Source organism: Eucalyptus grandis, chromosome 1 (assembly GCF_016545825.1).
Source record: "Eucalyptus grandis isolate ANBG69807.140 chromosome 1, ASM1654582v1, whole genome shotgun sequence".
NCBI lineage: Eukaryota > Viridiplantae > Streptophyta > Magnoliopsida > Myrtales > Myrtaceae > Eucalyptus > Eucalyptus grandis.
Genome location: NC_052612.1, coordinates 52,529,409 through 52,552,982, shown reverse-complemented (window position 1 = coordinate 52,552,982; position 23,574 = coordinate 52,529,409). Strand labels below are relative to the sequence as shown.

General features: G+C 38.6%; 3 protein-coding genes and 1 long non-coding RNA gene across 6 annotated transcripts; all 4 read left to right on the top strand.

The window, feature by feature from the left end:
* The first annotated feature begins 1,103 nt into the window (after positions 1 to 1,103).
* Positions 1,104 to 3,927, top strand: LOC104450098 (uncharacterized protein At1g28695). Its single transcript, XM_010064531.3, has 3 exons — positions 1,104 to 1,422; positions 1,697 to 2,080; positions 3,258 to 3,927. The coding sequence occupies exons 1-3, from the start codon at positions 1,282 to 1,284 to the stop codon at positions 3,765 to 3,767; spliced, it is 1,035 nt and encodes a 344-aa protein (XP_010062833.1). The 5' UTR covers positions 1,104 to 1,281; the 3' UTR covers positions 3,768 to 3,927.
* Positions 3,928 to 7,104: 3,177 nt separating this feature from the next.
* Positions 7,105 to 8,608, top strand: LOC108954719. 2 transcript variants are annotated; one of them, XR_005549756.1, is made up of 2 exons: positions 7,105 to 7,678; positions 8,152 to 8,608. It is a non-coding gene; the product is annotated as an uncharacterized LOC108954719 (long non-coding RNA). The 2 variants fall into 2 exon arrangements; XR_001980558.2 differs by having other exon boundaries at positions 7,843 to 8,608.
* Positions 8,609 to 12,837: 4,229 nt separating this feature from the next.
* On the top strand, positions 12,838 to 14,667 carry LOC104415741 (uncharacterized protein At1g28695-like). The gene is made up of 3 exons (XM_039300476.1): positions 12,838 to 12,900; positions 14,141 to 14,178; positions 14,283 to 14,667. Exons 1-3 carry the CDS (start codon positions 12,838 to 12,840, stop codon positions 14,665 to 14,667), a joined length of 486 nt encoding a protein of 161 aa, XP_039156410.1.
* A 4,554-nt stretch (positions 14,668 to 19,221) lies between these two features.
* On the top strand, positions 19,222 to 22,750 carry LOC104450087 (polyadenylate-binding protein 1). 2 transcript variants are annotated; one of them, XM_010064520.3, is made up of 6 exons: positions 19,222 to 19,510; positions 19,605 to 19,707; positions 21,078 to 21,148; positions 21,884 to 22,075; positions 22,160 to 22,287; positions 22,377 to 22,750. In XM_010064520.3, the coding sequence occupies exons 1-6, from the start codon at positions 19,349 to 19,351 to the stop codon at positions 22,408 to 22,410; spliced, it is 690 nt and encodes a 229-aa protein (XP_010062822.1). In that variant the 5' UTR covers positions 19,222 to 19,348; the 3' UTR covers positions 22,411 to 22,750. The 2 variants fall into 2 exon arrangements, with proteins under 2 accessions (XP_010062822.1, XP_010062812.1); XM_010064510.3 differs by having other exon boundaries at positions 19,228 to 19,510; positions 22,365 to 22,750.
* Positions 22,751 to 23,574: the final 824 nt, after the last annotated feature.

The window sequence follows — 23,574 nt, the reverse complement described above, 5'->3', positions numbered from 1 at the left end:
AAAAATTATTAAAATATTATTAAAAATTATTTACGTCGGCCGACTAATGCCTAGTTAGTAAAATACAATCAAAATTAGCTGGAAATGATTGAATTGACATCAAATGAAAATATTTAGAATTGAATTGATATTAAAAAAAGATTTACGACTAAATTGACACAGATACCAAATATTTGATACTTTTTTAACACTTTTCCCTCTATTCTAATGTCTTGAAAGATATAAAAAAAAATGCGTTGAAAGACGCGTTAGCTTTTAAAGCGCATCCACTTGGCGTGACGAGTATCGTCAGTCAGAACGCCATATAAAACAACACCCTTAAAGTAAGAAGTCTTGAAGACAGCTTCCTCATCTCGGGCAGGCAATCACGCAAAGTCAACAGTTGAACCTTTTTTCTTCTTTTTCTGCTGTTGGTTAAACAAAGATTATTTAAAACGATGTTCGATGTGATCTTCCCAATCGACGAGCTTGTGGTGGCTACTTACTTTGGGAGTTGTGCTCCTGCTCGTGAAGCAGACCATCTTTTGTAAGCAAAGTTCGAAGTGATTACCTATTTCACAGATTGCTCGATCAACACGACGACGTAACGAATTGTTTGAGATGCTTTTTGAGTTCCACGTAGCGAAAGAAACTTCCATCACTTGTAATATATATGTAGAATAGATCTTGTTTTTCCGAAGAAGCCTTTTTTTTTTTTTTCTATTATCTAGAAAAGCTAGATATATGATGTGTATAATAACCTTATTAACCACCGAAATCAGAAGTTATGAGCTACTCAATTAGTGGGATGAAAGAGATAAATTGGAGTTGACGAGTTTAGTCGCGCTAGCCCTCCAACCTTACAGGGGAACGATCCTTATTCTCTTTTCGGGTTAAATCTTCACGGGCGGGCAAACAAGGAACTAGAAATTCAAGAAACCTCTCGAGACCCAGTTCAGTAAATAAGACATGAACAGATGAGAAGAACAACAAGCAAACGGAAACTGCGAAATCAAGACAGGCGTTTTCTGGGCTTGCTGGGAAGGAGCGATACACGTGACTTTACTTCAAGTTCACACATAAAATGAAGATAAAATACCTTATTAGCTGGGCTTCGTTTTAGTATTAGTAAGCGCATAACGGATCACTCACCGCATTCATACGAGTCTGTGAGGTATATCCTCCATCGTGCATCTCTCTACGCAAAGTCGAATGCGTCAACTGAGTGCGAGAGAACTATTGCAAGGTGACTGATATTAGAGCCAGCTTCCTCACGAGCACAAGACGATTAGATCATCGGCCATGGAGTTCATGAAGGATCGGATCAACCAATGCGCTCTTCTCTGTGGTTTGTTGGTCGGAATGTTATATCTGCTCGTCAACTGGACTCCTTCTGGCCCTCTCTTGCAATTCCAGGAGCAGAAACTCCCTCACTCCCAATCAGTAAAAATTTATAGCTCTTCCACTTCTTCCTGTCAATTTCCTCTTCCTATTCGTTTCTAACTTGTTGCATTCTCTCGTCACTTTCTCGTGTGTTCATTTGAAAAATCTTTTGCTGAGATCATATTAGAGTCCAGTCCGCTATGTAGAGGCCGAAAGGTTTTCTGTACTGTTCGTTTCTCGCCATTTTTAAAGCAATTAGTTTGCTCATTTTCCACACAACAATTGCCAAATGAATGTTCTTGTTTGAGTCCTTGGAATATATGTTGTTTACTAGAGGGATAATCAGGCGGGAGGATACATGGACGAGCTCGGGAAAGTCTTGGCCGACGCATCGACGGGAAACAACAAGACAGTCATCATAACAGTGGTGAACGAAGCTTACGTCGAGGGGGACAAGTCGATGCTCGATCTGTTCCTGGATGGGTTTTGGCTGGGTGAGGGAACTAGGCCCTTGATCCACCACCTCTTGATCGTGGCCATGGATGGCACGTCCTTCGAGAGGTGCAAGTTTCTAGGGCTTCACTGTTACCAACTCAAAACAGAAGATGAGTTGGATGGAGAGGAGGTGTACATGACCCCAGGTTTTCTAAGGATGATGTGGAGTCGAACAGAGTTCCTTGGGAATGTGCTCAAACGAGGCTACAGCTTCATATTCACGGTATATGCGACCCTTACTCTCCCTATCATGAACGTGAATCTTGTTTCATTGCGTTAGTGGTACTTCAAGAAATGAGTTATTCAGAGAAAAATTTCCTGCTCTCCCCCAAAATATTATGCTGATTATTAATCGAAATATATCTTACATTAGCAGACAACAATTTCGAATCACTTGTCATCAACAAAAATATATATTACGTGCCCTAATGTCATGCAATGACTCCAAAGATTTTCCTTGATCATGGTTTCAACCAAAAAGGATGGATGGCTAAAGACTTGCGTTGGCTCTTGAAGGATTTGCTAAATTCTAATTCACTTGGTGTTTGATCTATCGATTTTGCTAAAATATAACGTCTCCCTTAATACTTCATATACTTGGAAAAAGGAATATGGGTCTGCGTTTGGCGTCCTTCCCTTCTCCCTCCTGATTTGATCCACCAATTGAAAATGATCCGTGTTATGTTCTCTCTGGATAAGTTTTCTATTAGCAGCTAATCAGTATTCTCAACCATTATTCAGGAAAGGTTCTGTGTCGAAGTGTTTTGATAAGCTGAGCACCTAAATCAAGGATAAAACCAAACATTTCATGCCAAATATTTTCCATCTCGGCATAGTTTTCCTCTCAAAATCTCTGGTACCCTTTTCCAGCACCAGAAGCAACTCTGCCGGGGGAAGCATGAAGTAAATGAAGTTCCAGTTTTAATTTACTTTGTGGTAGAGGTAAAGAAAATGCAGTTTTCTTCACATATATAGTTTAAATAGGATATATCTCAAGATATGATCCTTCCGTTACACGCTCCTGTAGATTAAGTGTGGTAGAAGGGTCAGAAAGCTGAAATAACTAAAACCATGTGACAGCATTCTTTATTTTCCCTGAAAAGCCGCGATTCCACATGATGGGCACTTCACTTCACTCCGTTGACAAAGCTATTGGTTTAGAATATAGCGCGCTGTTCTTTGTTCTGCCATATACTGTTTCTGGAACTTAACTAGGCCATCCAGGCCTGAATCTGCAGAATTCTAGCAAAGTCTGCCAGATGGAGTCCACGCCACTCGGATTGATCCGTGGAATTAGTAGTGTCTCTAGTGTGGAAAAAGAGCTGCCGAGCATTATTAATCGAGAAAGAGTGGAACTAGAACTTAAAGACAATCTCATAACACGGGACTGTTCTCTGCAGGACGCTGACATACTGTGGCTAAAAGATCCGTTCCCGCAGCTATATCAACACTGGAGTGTGGATTTCCAGGTCAGCGTCGACGGATTCAACGGCGACCCCTCGTCCGAGGACAACTACATGAACACGGGGTTCTACGTGATCAGATCCAACAACCGGAGCATCGCTGTATTCAACGAGTGGTATGCCAGGAGAAATGATTCCTCGGGAATCAAGGAACAAGATGTGCTGACACAGATTAAGCAGGAAGGCATATTTCGGACGTTGGGATTCGGTGTCAGGTACTTGGACACCGTGTACTTTAGCGGGTTCTGCCAGGACAGCCGAGACGTCAGGGCCGTGATCACAGTCCACGCCAATTGCTGCCGCACAGTCGTAGCCAAAGTCACCGATCTGACGGCCGTCCTCCACGACTGGAAGAGTTTCACTGGAAGCTCCTCTTCCTCCTCCACCAATGGCACAGCGGCCTTCAACTGGTCCGCACATGTCGCATGCCGGCACTCGTGGGACTGACGATTGGACTAACTATTATATTGGGTTCGGCCCAAAGTTCAATTCAACTTGCTCGCTGATTATGATGGAGATTGGATGATCTTCGTTTTAGATACAACTGATTTTTTCTGAGGAAAACCCAGGGACTGTATTTGTTAGGTCTGATATTATTCATCTTTTCCATCCAAAGTTTCAAAGAATAAAGAGAAAATTCAAAATCTACGGAATAAATTTTAAATTACTAAAGCTAGTTATATCTGAAATTGCAAATCCGACAGGGTTGACCCTCACCCAGGATAGGAAAAAATTCAAAAAATAAAAATAAAATTGAAATACTATTAAAAAGTGTCCATGTCAGCGTCGACGGTTTTATGTGTCGATGTCCATGTCAGCATTTTCCGGTCAAAATTAGCTGGATAGACTCAATTAGCAAGAAATAAAAATATTTACAAGTGAATTGGCAAAATTAAAAGTTTTAAGACTAAATTAGTAAAAATGCAATGGATTTATGACTTTTTAGATAATTTTTCCCTCATTGTTGTAGAGGACATCCAAGATGAATGTGCTGATATATGGCTAGATGGCCGATATATTACACGTCGTTTTTGAAAATAAATTAATATTAGTAAAAAAATAAAAAATAAACTTTAGCAAATATAAAAATCATAATTACATCACATTTATGGAGTGAAAAGCATATTCCTAAAGTATGTATGTATGTATGTATGTATGTATGTATGTATGTATGTATGTATGTATATAAAGTAGGGGTTAACAAACAAGCAAAACTAAAGTAAGGGCCGGTTACTTTAAATTTCAAATTATTCTTATATGTTTAGATGAATTACAACGATTATTTTTATCCATTTAAAGTTGAAGATGATTCCTATCACTTTATAGTTGGTGAGAATAACTTTTGGATCAGGCACTATATTATTAAGTTTGAAGAAGCTTCAGTATTATATGGATTTTCGTAAGTGTTGAAAAGTTTCTCACGATAAAATATATTTTAGTCAGCACATGTTTTACAAAATTAAGAATATTATGAAATGACAAAGTTGAGTTGAAAATCAACAGAAAATATTAGCTATGATTTAAAAAGAATAATGCTTAGGTGACGGTCCATCACTTTTTTAAAGAATGACGGTACCTTTTGCGCCACTAATTTCCCTTACGGCAACTGGTTAACAAGTTTAATTGGTTCCCAAGTGTTAAGGCAAAAGATAGGAGAAAAATGGACACATATCATTCGGTTTAAACACAATAAAGTTATTTTACAGTTCTTATTCTCTCATTTTGAGTCATTTTGTTTCATCAAATATTGAACGTTGCTAGAATGTATTGTATTTTTTTTTAAAGAAATTTTTTTTAAGAGAGATGATTTAAATTTTCCCATGTTGTCAACCTTCACCAAGACCTCCAAATTTCAGAACTTTTTTTTTTTTGGTTACCTAGGAACCCGCGCACCGTACCAACACGGACAGAGCCTAAAAGGCCCGGGGTAATAGGTAGGAACTCACGCACCGTACCAACACGGACAGAGCCTAAAAGGCCCGGGGTAACAGGGGGTAAATCCTGTGGGCAACACGTGCTAGCCACCACACACGTACCACCAGGTAAGTCACCCTGCAATGCCCGGGAATCGAACTCCTCCCCTTGCATTAGGGGGAGAAGCTCACCACCAGCAGCGCCACCTAGGTGGGTGGTTCCAAATTTCAGAACTTTGAATTTTGGACCTAGGCTCAAAATCTCACCTATGGCCAGTGAGTTTCTCGACACCCTCACCCAAATTAGGTGAAGCTTGGCTGGTGACCTTAGTGCTAGGCTTGAAATCTCAATGCTAAAAAATTACATGGTTGCTCGAATTACGTGATTTCCTTAGAAAATTTAGAATGCAATATTTCTTATTGGCAGTTCCCATTGAGTTCTACGTCTTAAATTTTCTTTTATGAAAAGGTTGGCCACAATGAAAACAAGGAAAAAGGAAGTGTCGGACACCTAGAGTGCCAAAATTTAGTACAGAGGGACACTTAAAGTGCAAAAAGTTAAGAAAGTAATACTTAAGTACCAAAATCAGAGCAAAATGGATCACTTAAGTGCCAACAACTAAAAAATCGAGTCAAAAAGCTCACGTTTCAATTTTCTGATGAGGTAAGTACAAAACGATGTCATTTTACATGCTGACGTGATTAGACAAATGCAAAAACAATATAGTTTTACTGCTGATGTGAGTAAATAATTAATATAAAAATTAATTAAATTAAACTTATAACTAAATTTATGTATTAAAGAAAAAAAAAGAGATGGAGATTGCAGGTGGTGAGAGCTAAGCCCTCAATCGCCTGCAACTGTTCATCTTCTTCCTTCATCTTTTTTTAATGATTTAATTTAATTAATTTTATATTAAAATTTAAATCCACGCAAAAACGACGTTGTTTTTGCTTTTCTTTGTTTAATCAACTCTCCGACGAGCCAAGTAGGCGAACAAAATTAATAAAAAATTATCACGTAAGATTTCCAGTGGGTTTGTCGGATGTGACACTCAAATGTTCCTTTATTAAAAAAAAAGTGGTACTTAAGTGTCACTTTCTTAACTTTTGGTATTTAAATGTGCCCTTATGCCAAATTTTGGCACTTGCAGTGTACTTTTTCTAGGAAAAAGAAAAAAAAAATGATCACAATTTACATACTTAGAAGTACGAGATGATTTATTTATATAGTGTCATAAATTAACTTGATTACTTCTTATACTATCATGAGAAATTGTAAAGTAAGTATGATCAAAAGCTAAATTTGATTTTTTGGTGTGTATAAAATTAATTTATTGTGACTTTATATCTGATGGCCACTAAAAAGAGCGATAAAAAAATTCCTTAGCTATTTTTCTTTTTGACTTGAAAATTCTCAAGCCCTCTTAAAAATTACTCTAATAAATTTTTAAATCTCATTATATAAGTAAATGGACTCTATAACACACGTAAAGTGGACGCAAATTTTAAGTGTCCTAATATCACAATCCCTTTCATGTCTACAATTGAACAATATATCTCAACGTCTATGATGACACAACTTCCACCAATTAAACTATTATCTGACGAATTCCTTCATTTGAAAAATATTAGAAAAAGATTGGTTTAATCAACTTTATTTCAATATGAAATAAATTTGTTAGCAGATTACAACAAAAATTCTACAGTAGATACCTCTTATTTTTGTTTGAAAAAATTAAGAGAGATTGGTACATTTCTTTTTAGAAAGAAAGATTAATTTAAATTTAATATGTAAATAAACGAACTTTTGTTTTTGTGTATATATATCTTTGCGCAGCATAATTAGTTAAGTTTATATTCAACTCAAATTCATGTTCGCTTCTTATCTCCTCTACCGCTGCTCTCCAAGAAATCCAAGAAACGCAAGAAAGAAGTGCAGAAGAAAAGATTATTGTCTCTTCTACTGCTATGTGTCAAGAAATCCAAGAAACGCAAGAAAGAAGTGCAGAAGAAAAGATTCTTATCTCTTCTACTGCTATGTGTCAAGAAATCCAAGAAACGCAAGAAAGAAGTGCAGAAGAAAAGATTCTTATCTCTTCTACTGCTATGTGTCAAGAAATCCAAGAAACGCAAGAAAGAAGTGCAGAAGAAAAGATTCTTGGAGGCTCCGCCCATGCCACATTGGAGAAGAGCGAGAGTCATCATTCCGTAGAAAACAGTCCTTCCGTGAAAACCATCACTCTTCCCATTCTGTCTTGGAAAACTTGGAGGAGAAAGCGAATTTAAGCGCGGCGCATCAACCCGCGAACTTGGAGCAAGCGTGGCGCATCAGGTTGGAGGAAGGAAATTCAAGCGCGGTGCATCAATCCCCGAACTTGGAGGAAAGGAATTCAAGCGCTGGGAAGCGAATCCAACCCCCTCATCAACCCGCGACCAAAATCGGTATATGCCGCGATCACAAATCTTTATATAATCAGATAAATGACAAATGAATTTTTAAATTAAAAAATGAAGAACAATTTTTTTTTTTTTTTGAGTTATATCTTTATCATTAAATTGAAGTCATAACTATTTATTTACAAGATCTTCATTTTTGGAGGGTATAGAGGGAAGATGTCGAGTGGGAAGAGGTGGTTGGACCATGCTTGAGGCGTTGAGCGAGAGAGTGCTAGTACCCGAGGCGTGAGCGACTGGCCCTGAAGGATTAGTGTAAATTAGGGCATTACAAACTTATGTCGTATGGGGCGAGGCATCAACCTATCTGTTTTATGTTTTTATAGCCAAGATTTGTGTTATATGGGTCAAGGCACCAACATACCAACGTTATCTGTTTTGTATTTTTATGGCCCACGGCTATCGTTTCCTCGCAATTTCATGGTATATTTATAGTTCTACTCTCTCCTATGGAATGCAAGCTCAGCGCATCAAACCGTGAACTTGGAGGAAGGGAATTCAAGCGCATCAATCTGCGAACTTGGAAGAATGGAATTCAAGCGTTGGGGAAGCGAATCCAACCGCCATGCATCAACCTGCAATCAATGAAGGTGCCCCAAATGGCCTGTTCTCCGCCAGGCCTACTGATGTTATCATTGCAAGGCGGTAGCAGCAGCAATCTACTTCCCCAAAAAGGATCTCTACCAGGCCCTTAGATATTCGTTCAAGGCATTGGTTTGACTGCCTAAGGATGATTCACATAGGGATCACCTTCATCGGCATTTGTATCGTAATGCTTGCCGTGGTCGCCTTGTTAGCCGTGTTTTAGTTGTTTTAGATATTTTACCGTTTCCAAGTTGAAATGCACAGATTTTAAACCATGACGTAAATCGCCATGCCAATTTGTCCTGTCATTTACTGAGATCCAATCTTTTGGAAGGACTCTAGTCAATGCTCAACAGCTGCTTTCTGATGTGAACAGGGGGCAAGCTATGGATGGTCGACTAGTTTATAAGTTTATTCCTTCCGGATTGCTGTTGAGGGGTTGAGGAGCATTGAATGATAAGGATATCCACTTTTTGCACATAAAAGGATATCCACTTTAATAAGCAGTAAATAATGCGCTTTTGCATATCATTAACGGTTTTTTTTTCTCATGTAGTGTTACTAAGAGTTCAAGTGGCAAATGTATTCTGGTTGTAACTTCTGCAGAAATAAATCAGGATGTTCACTTCCCTGTACCATTGTAGGGCTACAAGAGCAGGAAGAATTTTTGTTCCTGTTTGTTTTTTGACTCTTTGTACTTGGGCTAACGTTTTAGTCTGACATTCATTTGTACTGAGTAATTAAAGGATCACATTTGTGTACGACAGAAGAATTTATTGGGGTTTAATATGTTGATGTTGAGTGGCAACAAGGCAGGTTCAGTCGCCACTGTAGACTGCTTATGATGTTTAGTTGACAAATTGACCTTTGTTTTCTTGTAATAGGAAGGAAGATACACGGTTTCTATTCTATTCCTCTAAATTAGTTATGTTGTGCTGCCGATGCTTCCTGACCCTTTCCGGGCTGTTGTCTGAATAAAATTTTGCTTTCTCTTCTTGTCAGCTCCATAAGCTTAGTGAGTTACAGTTGAAGTTCATCATAGAGGCCTGGCAACAGGTTATTTTAAACTTTATATTATTTGATTCAACTCAAAAACTGAATGATGTGATTATGAATTTGGAATGTAAATGCAGCTGTTATTTAGGTTGAAACCTGATGGAGTGGTTTCGATTTTTTTACCTGTCCTGCTTCGATGAATCTGAAGGGTACTTTTGGGAGTCGATGTACTCAGATAATTTCAGATCGAGAAAATCTGTCTGATATAAGGAAAAAGGGTATTGCTTGACATCTGTCTATATGGAAGCATTTAGGATTTGTTTTGGACAATATATGTGAAGCATTGGGTACGAAAGTTTGAGTAGAAAGTGGATCGATTATCATTGCAAATGAGGGTAAGACCAACCATAACAGGATTGTGATTCCATTGCCAAACTGCAATAATATTACACCGAACTATATTTTGGCTAGTTTTACTTCTTTAGTTTAGCATCCACTTTTGTGCTCTGACGGCTCAGCACGAAGATGCTTACGAGACGTGACTCGGAAAACATTAGCGACAGGCGGCCAGAGTTGGGAAGGATTGGGCAGCAAGCACACAGTCGATGAAGTAGATCCGGCCTAGGGTGACCCTGCACTTTCAAGATGGATCGAAGGAGGAAGCCGCCGAGACGTCAAGTTAAGATTCCAGCGGAGAGTAAGACCATCAGAAACCGATGATGAGGATTAAAGACAAGACACAAACAATACAAGAGATAGATGAAGTCATCTGTTTGCAACAAGACTTGGGAAACGTTTTTTGATGAGCAGAAGTCGCACTCAATTCTATTATTATTTTACTACTAGGTTCATAGTTATGTATGAATCTCCTCAATCCAGTTGACGCCACCTTTAGTTGTGAGATGGTAGACTTGCGTATGATCAGCGCAAGAACCTGAAACCTTTCTTGTAAGATTTGTTCCAACACTTTTAGAAATGTGAACCCATCAGCCGGGGTTTGGAAATTCCCAAGGAACATAGCACTTTGTGGCTTAGTGTATTATACACTTTGAAGCTCTCGTGACTAAATAGAGAATGCTTTGTCATAAAAGGGTGATTGAACCGGGGTTGAGAATTATTGAACTATCCTGAAGAAAAAAAGATCATCATGTGCCCTTTCAGTAGTGACCCTGTCTAGAGATCGGGAGTTCCAGCTTCTTAAAGATTGCCTCGCCAGCTTTTTGCACTTTGGAATGCTTACTAAAGTTTGCGCCGTGCATGCGGGTGCACATGTATGTATGGTGTGCGTGTTGCTGCACAGCTCCAACACGATACCTCACAGTCCATCAGTCCACATTGGTGCGCCATTGCTTTGCAAACTTACAATTTAATCTGTTATAACTAAAGCGGGATACAACTCTTTTATGATTCCAGGCAGGTTAATGGTCATCTGGCCTTTGTTCAGTCTTATTGGTCCCCGTAGAAGTGTTTGACTTTTCTCATATTAGTTAGTGCTCTGCCTTCAATGCCAACCTCTGTTTTTAAGTGTTGACCTGACAGTAGCTGTGCAATCTGGATAATTTGTAAGCCAGTCTACATGGAATCTGTTAAACCTCACTTGTGATAGGATGGAAGTGTTTATTATTGAAAAGAAGCAGTATATTACCCTTTTTACGAAAGAAAAGGAAGAAGGAAAAGTAGGCATGTTGTTGAAAAAGCTTAAGAAACATATGGCATAAAGTGCTGCGGTTAGTCACTTGGCTGTGCTTGACTGTTTGTAATTGGAGGGGCTACGGAGGAAACCCTGTTTGGTCTGATTGAGGACATGAACCTGCACCTCATACTTAATTCTCTTCCCTTCTTACTATCGTCTAGATAAAGTTCTTCCCTATTAAGCTCATAAATAACATAGTTTTGGCTAAATATCTGTAAAAAAATGCAACTGATTTAATCTGCTGGAGGTATGACATGTCATTCTTTCTTATTTTCTTCCCCTGGGATGCACCTGCACATCTGTATCGTCTTCTCAACAGCTGCAGATTGGTCCAGAGGAAGAGGACTCTACAAGGACTGAACTTCTGATGAGATTAGGTTCATCCATGTCTCTCCGATTCTCCATATCTTCCTCACTGAGTGAATATCTTTCTGTGCTCTTTTTTTCCTAGTTAAAAAATTCTACACATACGTAGTTATGTCTAGTGGATATAGTCCTGCGTAAATATGAATTCTGCTGAGCACATCAGAGATGTTACTTGCATGCACCCCATTCACATGAGCCCTACATATCTGGGATTGATCACGCGGACCTCCAGCTTTTCTGAAACAATTTGATGTTCTTCTCAGGTTTAAGAGAAGATGGCTATCTTTAGTATGAAGAGGAAAACAAAAGACATTACTGCCTCTTGTGAAAGTTCTATCAAGGGCAGAGCCTGGGCTCGCATCGAAGATTGAACTAGAAACTATCGGTTCTTTTATGGAGCAGTGACGTGATGGCGATTAGTAAAGGACCTTGTGAAAGGCGAATAGAAAGTTAAAGAGTTTTCAGTTGATTTTGCAAGTGACTTGTTGGAACCGCAGAGAGAAATTTTGACTATATGGGATAAAGAAATGGTTTGCAAAGTGGTACAAGGTACTTATCATCATTTTCTGCTTGCTCTGGAGTAATCCAATAGGATCCTGTTGAGGAAACTTTTACCAAGTTTTGAAGTTGACAAAACTTTATAATTCTTATTCTTATTTTGAAGAATAGAATACTTCTAAAGTTATATCGCAAACTCTTGTCAAAATTTATTAATTTCAGAAATTTTTCCCACTCTAACGCAATCCAAACAAAAACCGTGTATAGTTTGAGGATAAAATCATACTCAGACTTATTGATATTGTGACAAGGATTCAGCAACAAAGATTCGGAATGAATGCATTAGGAATTTATTTTATGTGAGGAAAATTTGATTTTGTATTATTCAATTAAGTTTAATATATATATATCAAAATAAACCCTAAAAGTCTTAAAGACCAATTTACCCTTTGTACTTCTAACACTCCCCCTCAAGCTGGAGTATAGATATTAATTATGCCCAGTTTGTTACAAATATGTTCTATCCTCCCATTACTCAAAGATTTAGTAAAGATGTCTGCAAGTTGTTCGCCTATTCGAATATGATTGGGAAGGATCACTCCACTTTGCAACTTATTTTGGATAAAATGACAGTCAACCTCAATGTGTTTTGTTTTCTCATGAAACACAAGATTGGAAGCTATATGCACTGTAACTTTATTATCGCACCATATAGTCATAGGTACTGAATCTTTAAAGCCTAATTTAGTCAATAACTATCGAATACACACTAATTCACATGTCACTTATGCCATGGTTCTATATTCTGATTCAGCACTAGAGCATACAATAACACTTTGTTTCTTATTCTTCCATGATACCAGATTTCCTTCAACCATGGTACAATATCCAGTAGTTGATCTCCTATCATCTGGAGATCCTGTCCAATCAACATCAAAGAATCCTTCAACCCTGCTATGACCATTTGGATGGAGAGAAGTTGTTCATGTCCCCAAGTTTTCTAAGGATGATGTCGAGGCGAACACAGTTCCTTGGGAGTGTGCTCAAACAAGGCAACAGCTTCATATTCACGGTACATGCGACCCCTCCCTCACCCTGTCATGAACATGAATCCTGCTTCCCTGCGTTAGTAAGAATTCAAAAGGAGTTATTAGGAGAAAAATTTCCTCCTCTCCTCTAAAATATTACTTCGACCATTAAGCGAAAGATATCTCACATCACTCTCTTCCTTAATACTTCATATACTTGAAAAATGGATATGGGGTCTGTGTTTGGCCTTTACCCTTCTCCTTCCTGATTTGATCCACCAATTGAGAACAATCCATGTTGCACTCTCTCTGGATAAATTTTCTATCAGCAGCTAATCAGTTTTCTCAATTGCTATCCATTGAAGGTTCTGCGTTGAAGTACTTTAATAAGCTGAGCACCTAAATCAAGGATTAAATCAACCATTTCATAGGAAATTTTTACTTTCTCGGAATAGTCTTCCTCTTAAAAACCTCCGGTACCTTTTTCCTGCAACAGAAGCAACACTGCCCGGCAAGCATGAAGTAAATGAAGTTTCAGTCTTTATTTGCTTTGTGGTAGAGAAAAAGGAAATGCATTTTTTTTATGTATAGTTTACATGGGATATATTTGGGATATGATCCTCCGACTTCACGCCATTATAGATTAAGTGTGGTAGAAGGGTCAGAAAATTGAAGATGAATAAATAACTAAATGAAGGCGTTCTTTTTTTCTTTTTTTCCTTTTTTTGCGACAACTTGCAATTCCACATGATGGACACTTCACTGCGTTGACCATGCTATTGATTTGGAGCATAGCGCACTGTGTTTGGCGCACTGTGCTTTGTTCTAGCCAAACACAGTTTCTGGACCATAAAAAGACCGGCCAGGCATGATTCTGCCGAATTCTAGCTAATTCTGCTGTTTCGAGTCCTTGCAACACGCATTGAATACGTGGACTTAGAACTGTGAAGAAAGAGTAGCCAAGCATTATTAATCAAGAAAGAGTGGAAGTAGAACTCGTATACTTCATTATCTTATTGCAGAGAAGAACCGAACAGACGTGATGGATAAAAAGTGTACCTTTCAATAAGGTTAACCCAAGTTTTGTAAGCCCGAATGCAGTAGCTTCTTTCATCTCAATCTTTACCTAGATATTCCATCCGTTCGTGGTTGATTGAATTTATGAGAACTGAAGAGTAACTAAATCTAAGGTTCACGTGTTCGCAGAAAATTTGAATGGCTAATGAGCCCGACAACTTAAAACATATATAGTGCAAAGACAATAATGAGGACTATTCTTTGCAGGACACTGATGTATTGTGGCTAAGAGATCCGTTCCCTCGGCTGAATTAAAACCGGAGCGTGGATTTCCAGATCAGCGTTGACATTCAACGGCGACCCCCTGGTCCGAGGTCAACCACTTGAACACGGGGTTCTACATGGTCAGATCCAACAACCGGAGCATCGCCATATTCGACGAGTGGTACGCCAGGAGAAATGTTTCCTCTGGAATCAAGGAACAGGATGTGTTGAGACAGATCAGGAAGGAAGGCATGTTCCGGACGTTGGGATTCTCTGTCAGGTACTGGGACACTGACTATTTCAGCGGGTTCTGCAATAATAGCCGAGATGTAAGGGCCGTGATCACGGTCCATGCCAATTGCTACCGCACAATCGCAGCCAAAGTCGCCGATCTCACGAAGGTCCTCCACGACTGGAAGAGGTTCATCAGGAGCCCTTCCTCCTCCTCCTCCTCCTCCACCAAGGGCACGGCAGCATTCCGGTGGTCCGCACATGTCGCATGTCGGCACTCATGGGATTCGTGGCACTAACGAAGGGACTATCATTTCGAATCAGCCGAAGTTCAATTCAACATGCTTGCCGCTTTTTATAAAGTTCGGAGGTCCTTCCTTTTAGATACAACCGTATTTTTCAGAGGAAAATCGAAGGGCTGTATATGTGGTTACTAATTAAACCAAATTCATAAATGCCCTACATACGTGCATTCGATTGTTCGTCTATGTTTCGTAAATTCAAGGAATCTTATCTCCTTGGAATGTTAGATACATTTATGAGTCATTTAGGAATAAGAGTCATATAACAAATCTATATAAAGGTAAGTCTCGTGACCATTTCTGATAAGAGAAAAATAAAAAGAAAAAAAGCCTATTCATCTAGTTCTCTTCCTTGATTAAAATTGAGTTGTGTGAGCTGTGCATATTTTCACCTTCAAATTACCCTATCAAATTGAAATCAAAGTATAATTGTGGCCTCAACAAACAATCGACTTCCACTTCAATATCCTTGTCTAACTAAAGAAAATTATGGTAATTGGATTGTTAGAATGAAAGCACCATTCCATGCTTATGGTGTATGAGAACTTGTCAACACAAGCTATGATAAGCCAGAGGACGAACCACCTTAAGTCAAAATCAGAAGATTACCTTGGAGAATGTTCAAGCAAAAGATCAATATGACCTATCAAAGGGACCATTGCTCACTACTATCAATCAAAATCCTTTCGGCTTAGAGCCTATTCACACAATGATTATGGTGGAGACATTAATGATCGAAAAAGCACAAGAGGTTTTATATTTTTATTGCGTGACATTGCTTTCATGTGGTAATCAAAGAAGCAATCCGGCCTTACTATTTCGACATGTGAAGCTGAATATATGGCAGCATCTGTACCTATTTGTCATGCAATATAGTTGAGAAGACTACTCAAAGAAATTCATATGGAGTATAAGAAAGCAACAAAGATTTTTGTTGATATTATTTCTGCTATTGTTTTGGCAAAAAAATCAGTTTTTCATGAACGAAGTAAACAAAAAGAGAGAAAGAAATCAAAATTTCACATGTGAGGACGGGAGATCAAGTGGCAAATATTTTCACTAAACCTCTCGAGATTGATGCCAAGAGTCTACTTTGAATGATTAATTAAAAATAGAATTTGGTTTTTGCCAGGGTATTTTTATTTTATTTTTTGTAATTTTAAACCAAATTCATAAATGCCCTCCATATATGCATCTCAACCGTCTGTGTTTCTATGTTTCGTAAATTTAAGGAATCTATCTCTTTGGAATGCTATGCATCTGAGTCATTCAAGAGTAAGAGCTATGTAACAAAACTTTATTAAAACAAGTCTTATGATCATTTCTAACAATGGAGAAATAAAAAATTAAAAATTAAAAAGCCTATTTGTCTCATTCTCTTCCTTAATTAAAGTTGACTTATGAGTGTTTTCACTTTCAAATTATCTTATCATATGTCGGTTCCAATATTTATTCATCTTTTCCACCCAAAATTTCGAAAAATAAAGAGAAAATTCAAAATCTATGAAATAAATAATAAATTACTCAGGAAATCCATATTTATCTACTTCCCCCACGATGGGGAAGACTTGAAAAAAAAAATAAAATAAAATAAAATAAGATATTTGAGCGTTGTTGACTCATGTAATTCTTCCTACTAATCTTTTGCTGCAGTAACTTTTAGTTTTAGGTCATGTCTGTCAAACATTCTCTCTATCTGTAATTCACAAGGATCTTCTTTTGGTTTCGTTTTTATATCTGCATTGCAAAGTTTGTGATGGAAAAACAAAAGTTTTATTCTCTCAGTTTCGTTGTTTTTGGATTCAGTATACTTCCAATCCGTAACTCTTCCCAAATTATCAATTTCTCCGCCCTAACGAGGAAAAAAAAACACACACACGTTTTACTTTTCATTTTTTTTCTTTTTTATGGTGATGTCGCGTGTAAATAAGAGCGCACATGACAAATTTTTTTGCTCTTTATCAATTTCTATTCCATAGACGAGTTTCTAATAAAGAAACGTTTTGATAACAATTCAAAATTTCTATTTCTAAAATAAAAATGCTTTGATAATAGAATAAAATTTCTATTTCTAGAGTGGCAACGACCGACGTCCGGTGGCTAGAATCCAATGTTCGGTGACCAGCATTCGGCGTCCGGTGATTGGCGGCGAGCAGCCGAAGTCCGAAGTCCAACGTTTGGCGTCTAGCGCCAAATCTGGTGACCGGCGGCGAGTAGCCAAAGTTCGGAGTCCAGCAATTGGCAACTGGACCCAAAGTTTGAAGTCCGACGTTTGACATCCGAGCAATCGCGGCAATCGTGGCTGTAGTTGCTGCCGAACGCGGATAACTTCGAAGCAAGAAAGAGTAGGAAACATGAGCATTCAAGTTTGGATTTGGGTGACAAAAATCGAACTTTACTGAAGAAATGACTTACCAGGGCAAACGAGTCATGAACAGGCTATTCGCCTTATACAAAACGTCTGGAAACTGAGAAAAGTGGAACCTTGAGATTGCAATTAGCAGCGTCCGAGAACAAGGAAAACTCTCGGATTATGTGCCGTCCTTCCACATGGACACACCTATGAGTCGCCCAGTGCACGTGGAATGACACGTCATACTTTCGAGGGCATCATCATTGAATGAAAACTTGAGAGAGGAAGATTTGGATACCAACTAAAAATTGGTGATTTGTACGAAAAATAAGAAAGTATGAGTCAAAATTCGGGGTGAATTATTTCAAGGTAAGTAAATTTCATACCTAGAAACAAGAAACTACCCTTTTGGGACTGATCCCTAAATCTTGGAATCCAAAACTTACCTTGTAGTCCATGGAACCAACTCTAAACTAGTCTAAATCCAAGGTCTACTCAAGAATCGGCCAAGTTCTTCTTTTTTTGATTTAATTTTATTATTCCTTGAAAAGACAGACTTTAGTGAACATCTCGTTATTTATAATCAAGATCAATAGCAATTACAACAAAATGGTAGAGTAAGAATATGGTGAGAAATACGCTACAAAACAAACAAAAATATAAAGTAATTGGGAAGTGTCCAATTCGTCCCTCACTTAAAGCAACAATGTGAATTCCAATTCACCAAAAGCAATAACCCCTAAAAGATGAAAAACCTACGTATGTTCAATTATGTTGGTACCAAGTGTTGAGAGCCATTGACGGCTTGAAAGAATTGAATTTTTGAAGGAGGTGGAGACTAAACAGTGCATGTCTGCAAAAAGTTTGCTTGAGATGCTCATATTCACAAAACAGGAAGTTGCTAGAAGTTGCAGAACATACCATTCAATCGGGGGAGCAATTGCATCTTTTGATATTGTAGAACAAATAAGCATCATCTTGAAAGTGTAGGGACTTTTGCTAGCAAGCATGAAAACTATGCAAGTTAGGAGCTAGCAGTTCTAGGGTGGGTAAATTCCAAACCTAAACTTGGGACCTACTGTATAGACCTGGAAACCAAACTAGGACTAGCCGAATAGTGTCGACCAAGTTTAGTTCCAGGGTCTACCCACTCAATCCTTGTCAAAATTGTGATTCGAAATAAATTGATGTTCTTTTATGAGATTAAAAAAATTGAAAAAGAAAATGACAAAGATAGTCCTTAGAGGTGATTGTGCAATATTGTCTCTAAAATTTTTTAATTTATTTATTGCAATTCTTAAACTTTAGTTTAATATGCAAATGTCATATTTGAATTTTTAATTTGTTCAATGTGATCCGTGAACTTTTGATACATATTCAATTTAATCCCTAAACAAATTAAAAATTCAAAAACGATATTTGCACATTAGACCAAAATTGAGGGATCATTTATGTCGTTATAAAAAAAATGGCTAAAATCGGGACGAGACTAAAGTCGATACTTTTTAAGGGAATCTGGCATTCTTTAGACATATCACATGTGAGTGACATGTACCAATCAATAAACAGTAAGATGCGTGCACATGAGGTATCAAGAAGAATGAGATTCATATCACGCAAGCAACTGTGATTAATTAGTTACACAACCACTCTTACGTGTTGTATTTGTCCTATATATATCTTCTCGACACTTTAACACTCGGATCGTATAGGAACACCCCTCTTCTAGCCTTTCTTACATTGCGTCGAACAAATCGCGGCATCTTTGGGAAACATCCTCTTTCCTTTTCCTCCATGCACACCGTGCCAAATCAAACTAGTCTGGCAATATTCCCATGTTACTTTATAAGGGATGGACTCTCTCTCTCTCTCTCTCTCATGAAAATGGAGATCGCATACATAAAGAAAGAGATCGATGGATTCGTAAACTTAGATTTTATGGCGTAATGCGAGAATTATAAGGTAACAACAATGGACACCTGAAAAGACTATAAGAAAAATTTGAATTTTAACCGAGGGAAATCCTAATAATTGATATATATAAAAACTGGAGCGAGATATATGTCGGGGGTCAAACTTAGGGTTGGGTGACCGGATTTGCCCGCACGGTGTCGCGAAAATTGCGATTCGGCCATCGCGATCCCTAATCCCCGCAATCGCTTATTTTGCTTCTTCCGCCTGCGCAGCGCCAGTCGAAGGGCGCCCACTGACTCGCTGCTCGGGCATCAGCTAGAGAGAGAGAGAGTGAGCGCCGCCCGCCGCCCGCCGCCGGCCGCCGCAAAGCTTGTCAAGAAACGCGAGCTCAACCCTCCGAGCTAGAGAGAGATGGATCGCGAGCACGAGGTGGAGGAGCACGAAGTGGAGGAGCACGAAGATTACGGCGGCGAAATCCCCGACGAAGGAGAAATAGAAGGCGATGTCGACATGTCCGCCGGTGGCGATGCTGATTACTATGAAGACGACTCCGCCCCCAATTCCAGCTCCAAGGTATCCATTCCCACCACCCTCTCTCTCCCTCCCTCTCTCTGAGGCGGCTGCGTCTCCCAGATTGACTCGATTCTCTTGGCACCTTTCGACTCAGGAATTGGAGGACATGAAGAAGAGGCTCAAGGAGATCGACGAAGAGGCCGGCGCTCTCCGCGAATTGCAGGCTAAGGTCGAGAAGGAGATGGGAGCTGTCCCAGGTCCTTCCTCTTTCTCTCTCTTTGTGCGCGCACGCGCTTGTCTATAGAAATAGGCTTTGTTCCGGAAGTCCATTGTTTCGTTACGCGCCAGGCTGTTGATGCTAGTCTCAGATTTGTGCGTTCGGCTATGCAACTTCTTTTGGACTCGATATTAGATTTTAGCCGTTTGAAAGTCTTTGTTCAGCCCTATGCTTAGTCACGTTACAAGCAAAACTCGGCCACGAAGATACAAGAGATATAATGAGCGAGTAGGTTTAAGGTTATTCTTTAAAGCTTTCGAGGATTTTATATTTGGCTGATAGTACTTAAAAAGGTTCCCGATCGAGTAACTGCGAAGCAGCATCTCGGGTTCGCTTTGATTAGTTGGAAATGCCGCTCCTGTTTAGATACTTCTTTCCTTTTATTATCGCTTATTCCTGTCTTGCATTGAATTAGCTTTGATCAGGATGAATCGACATTAATTACAAGTTTTCACTTGTGCAATTTCTAGATTGTTCAGCTCGCTGTATGCCCGATTTGTTCTTGATTTATCCCTTAAAATAGAATGCCAAAGGCATGCGAAATGTGACCCCGTAGGTTGTTCGACCGATAGTTTATTACGTAAACTTGCTTAAAAGACTTCATTTGCACTAGTTTGCATGTCTCTGTGACTAAATGGGAAAAACACGGGAAGCACGTCCCTTTTCGTATTAATGGTACTTAACTGTATGGGAGGCCTTGAAGGGTTGCGGACTGGAGGTGAATTAGTGGTCATGAATCCTGCGAATAACTTAAAATTTAGTAGGTTCATTAACGCCATGGTGTTCGCTATTTTCTGCCGTGTGGAAATAATAGAGCTTAGGAACTATAAAGCCATTGAGTGCATCTTCGTGAATGTGAAAATCTCTCGTGTTCTTTACGCATCTGGAGTTTGCAGATGCTGCCATTTGCAATAGTTGTGAAAGTTACGATGCTGAAATTGAACATTTCCCACATAATATTCTTTTTTAGCATAAACTAATGTTTACATGGTAAATATAGAGTCTCATAAGCAGAAGGCTATTTACTAATGGAAGATGTTGAATTCTCCACTAGTCTCCATGCCCTTGATACCAAACTGTCATGTCCATATAGCTATCTAGTGCAAAGTATAAATATGGAAAACAGCTTAGGAATTGGGAAATGCACCACCAGCTTATCTAAGATCTGTGCCTTTGCTGAAACTGATGCGGTCCTAGGTGGTTTTATCTCCTCAGGATTAGGATGGTCCATGAAATGATTGCTTCTGTGCGGATCGATAGATTTCCTTTGGTTTTATGCGCCTTTTCATTATCAATTAAGGATTTGGAGTATTTCTGAACATGACCCTTTTTGTTTCGGTGTATGTGAAGATTCCTCCAGCACCTCTGCGACTATGGCTGAGAAGGAGGAGGTTGATGCACGCTCAATTTATGTTGGCAATGTGAGTTGTTCACCATCTACAAATGCTTTTCCAAGTCTCATCTCTTTTATATAATTTATTCTCTTGGATTTATAATGTGTCTGATCGCAATTTAGTAGCACTCCACACATTGATTGTAATGTTGATGAAAGTTTGTTGTTCATTCAAGGAGTGTACATTTCAAGTGATGGCACTGCTGAAAAATAGAAAATCAGAGATGCATATCTAGTACTTCTTTTGGCCCTCTGATTACTTTTATGATGTATGCACTGCTATGTCATTGGTTTTGGTTACAAACTGTCCTGTCAAGTGTTGTGATTTTTATCTGTACTCAGTTTTACTTGTTGGAGAGAGCTTTCTATGACTGCCGGGTAAATATATCTAGCCACCTTGTAACTAGTTTAAACATTAATGGGTTACTTCGCAATTGTTTTTATATGATTCTCTTGATAAAAGTTGGAATTGCTAGGTTATGAGCTTTTATAAATTTTGGTTCTGGAATTGTCTCTATTGTTGTGATTGTTTGGAATGTGAGAAATGTCAAACTTTTGCATCATAATGGATGTAGGCTTCATTTTTAAGGAGCCATGTCTGTCATTAGTCGATTAAATTCACCCACTTTTTGGAAGGACATACCTTTTTCCGTCTGTTTTTACATCTGGATGTCTTCTAAACTGAATGTGTCAGCTGGATTTCTGGATGACCCTTTGGTACTTTTCTGTTGACTTATTATTGTCTTATGCTTTGCGTCTACAGGTAGACTATGCATGTACTCCTGAGGAAGTTCAACAGCACTTCCAATCCTGTGGAACGGTTAACAGAGTTACAATCTTAACGGACAAGTTCGGTCAGCCGAAAGGGTTTGCTTACGTCGAGTTTGTCGAAATTGATGCTGTTCAAAATGCTCTCTTACTGAATGAATCTGAATTGCATGGTCGCCAGTTAAAGGTGGTTGAAATAGATCCCGTGGATATAAAATTGCTCTAAGATCAATTTGGGTGGTCACTGATGGTGGTTTCAATACATTGACAGGTCTCTGCTAAGCGAACTAACATTCCTGGAATGAAACAATACCGAGGAAGGCGACCCAATCCATATGGTTTTCGATCTCGGAGGCCATTTATCCCGGGTGCTCCAGTCTATTCTCCCTATAGCTATGGGTAAGGAATTTCACATCTGTGGTACGTAAAGAGAATGACTTCTGCTGAATACAGTGACTAATTTATCTGTTGGGCAGGAGGGTTCCAAGGTTTCGGCGGCCAATGAGATACAGGCCATATTGATCTCGTTTGTGGTGGCTAGGATGGCGCCAACAACCTTGGGCTTCGGAATTGTAGCAGTTATTGTACTATTTGTGGGAACCTAACCGTTCATGTGGCAATTTGCCTGGATAAGGTCCTCGAATTTTTTTCTCTAATTTGTGGCCATGGAGTAACTGTTTATTTACATTTCAGGGGAAAGATAGTAAGCAACAGGGACTGTTTTACATTAGAGAAGGAACATTCTAGTTTCCATATGAATAGTCTGTTACTTTTACTTAGCTTTCTGAAGAGGGAAATTTTTCATTTCATATAAGTGACGGAAATTCCTTCACTACTTATGAACTAGAGCGATGATTCCGTACTTGAGCTGTGCAATGTGTTAGTAGGTTATTTGTCGTGGGGAGGTTACAATTATCCGCAGGATCACGATGCTACAATTGTTTTTCCGTCGGTTGCGCGGTGCGCATGGTGTTAAACGCTCCGATCATCCTTTCTTTCCAATAACAGGTCCATCATCATCCCCTTATCAAAAAGAGAAGGCAGGGCCTTGTCATCATCCTTCTAAACATACGGTGAGCTAGGCTCAGTCTTACAAATAGTAAATGCTACAATTGATGATGCATTTTACAAGTACCTGTTGTTTCTGCCTTGAATTTAACGGTGTCTCAAAAAATCCTTCAATTGAACAAATGTAATGCATGATCTCGACATTTATAGTGATTGGTTTTTACGAATCTTATACACAAGTATGACTATGAATGCTTACAAATAGGATTAAAAGATAGGGTTAATACCTTGAGAAACTCTAAATTAGTATACATGATAAATTTATTCTTCAAATTAATGTTTTGATCATGAAATTAATTTTTGATCATGAAAAATCTTAAATTGATACACTTATAATAAATTTATCCCGACTAACCATAAAAAATCTCAAACTGGTATACTTGTAATAAATTTACCCCAAACTAATTTATTCAACCGCAAAAAACTCTAAATTAATATATTTGTGATAAATATATCCTCCGTTAAATTAGATTAATATCATAAAAAAATCATAAAAATTATGTAACTATGACAAATGGGGTAAAATCGCAAATTCGTACATCAATTAATTGTCACGTGTCATTCAACTTAACATTTGATTGTAAAATTTAACGAAAACTAATATAGAAAATTTGTTAT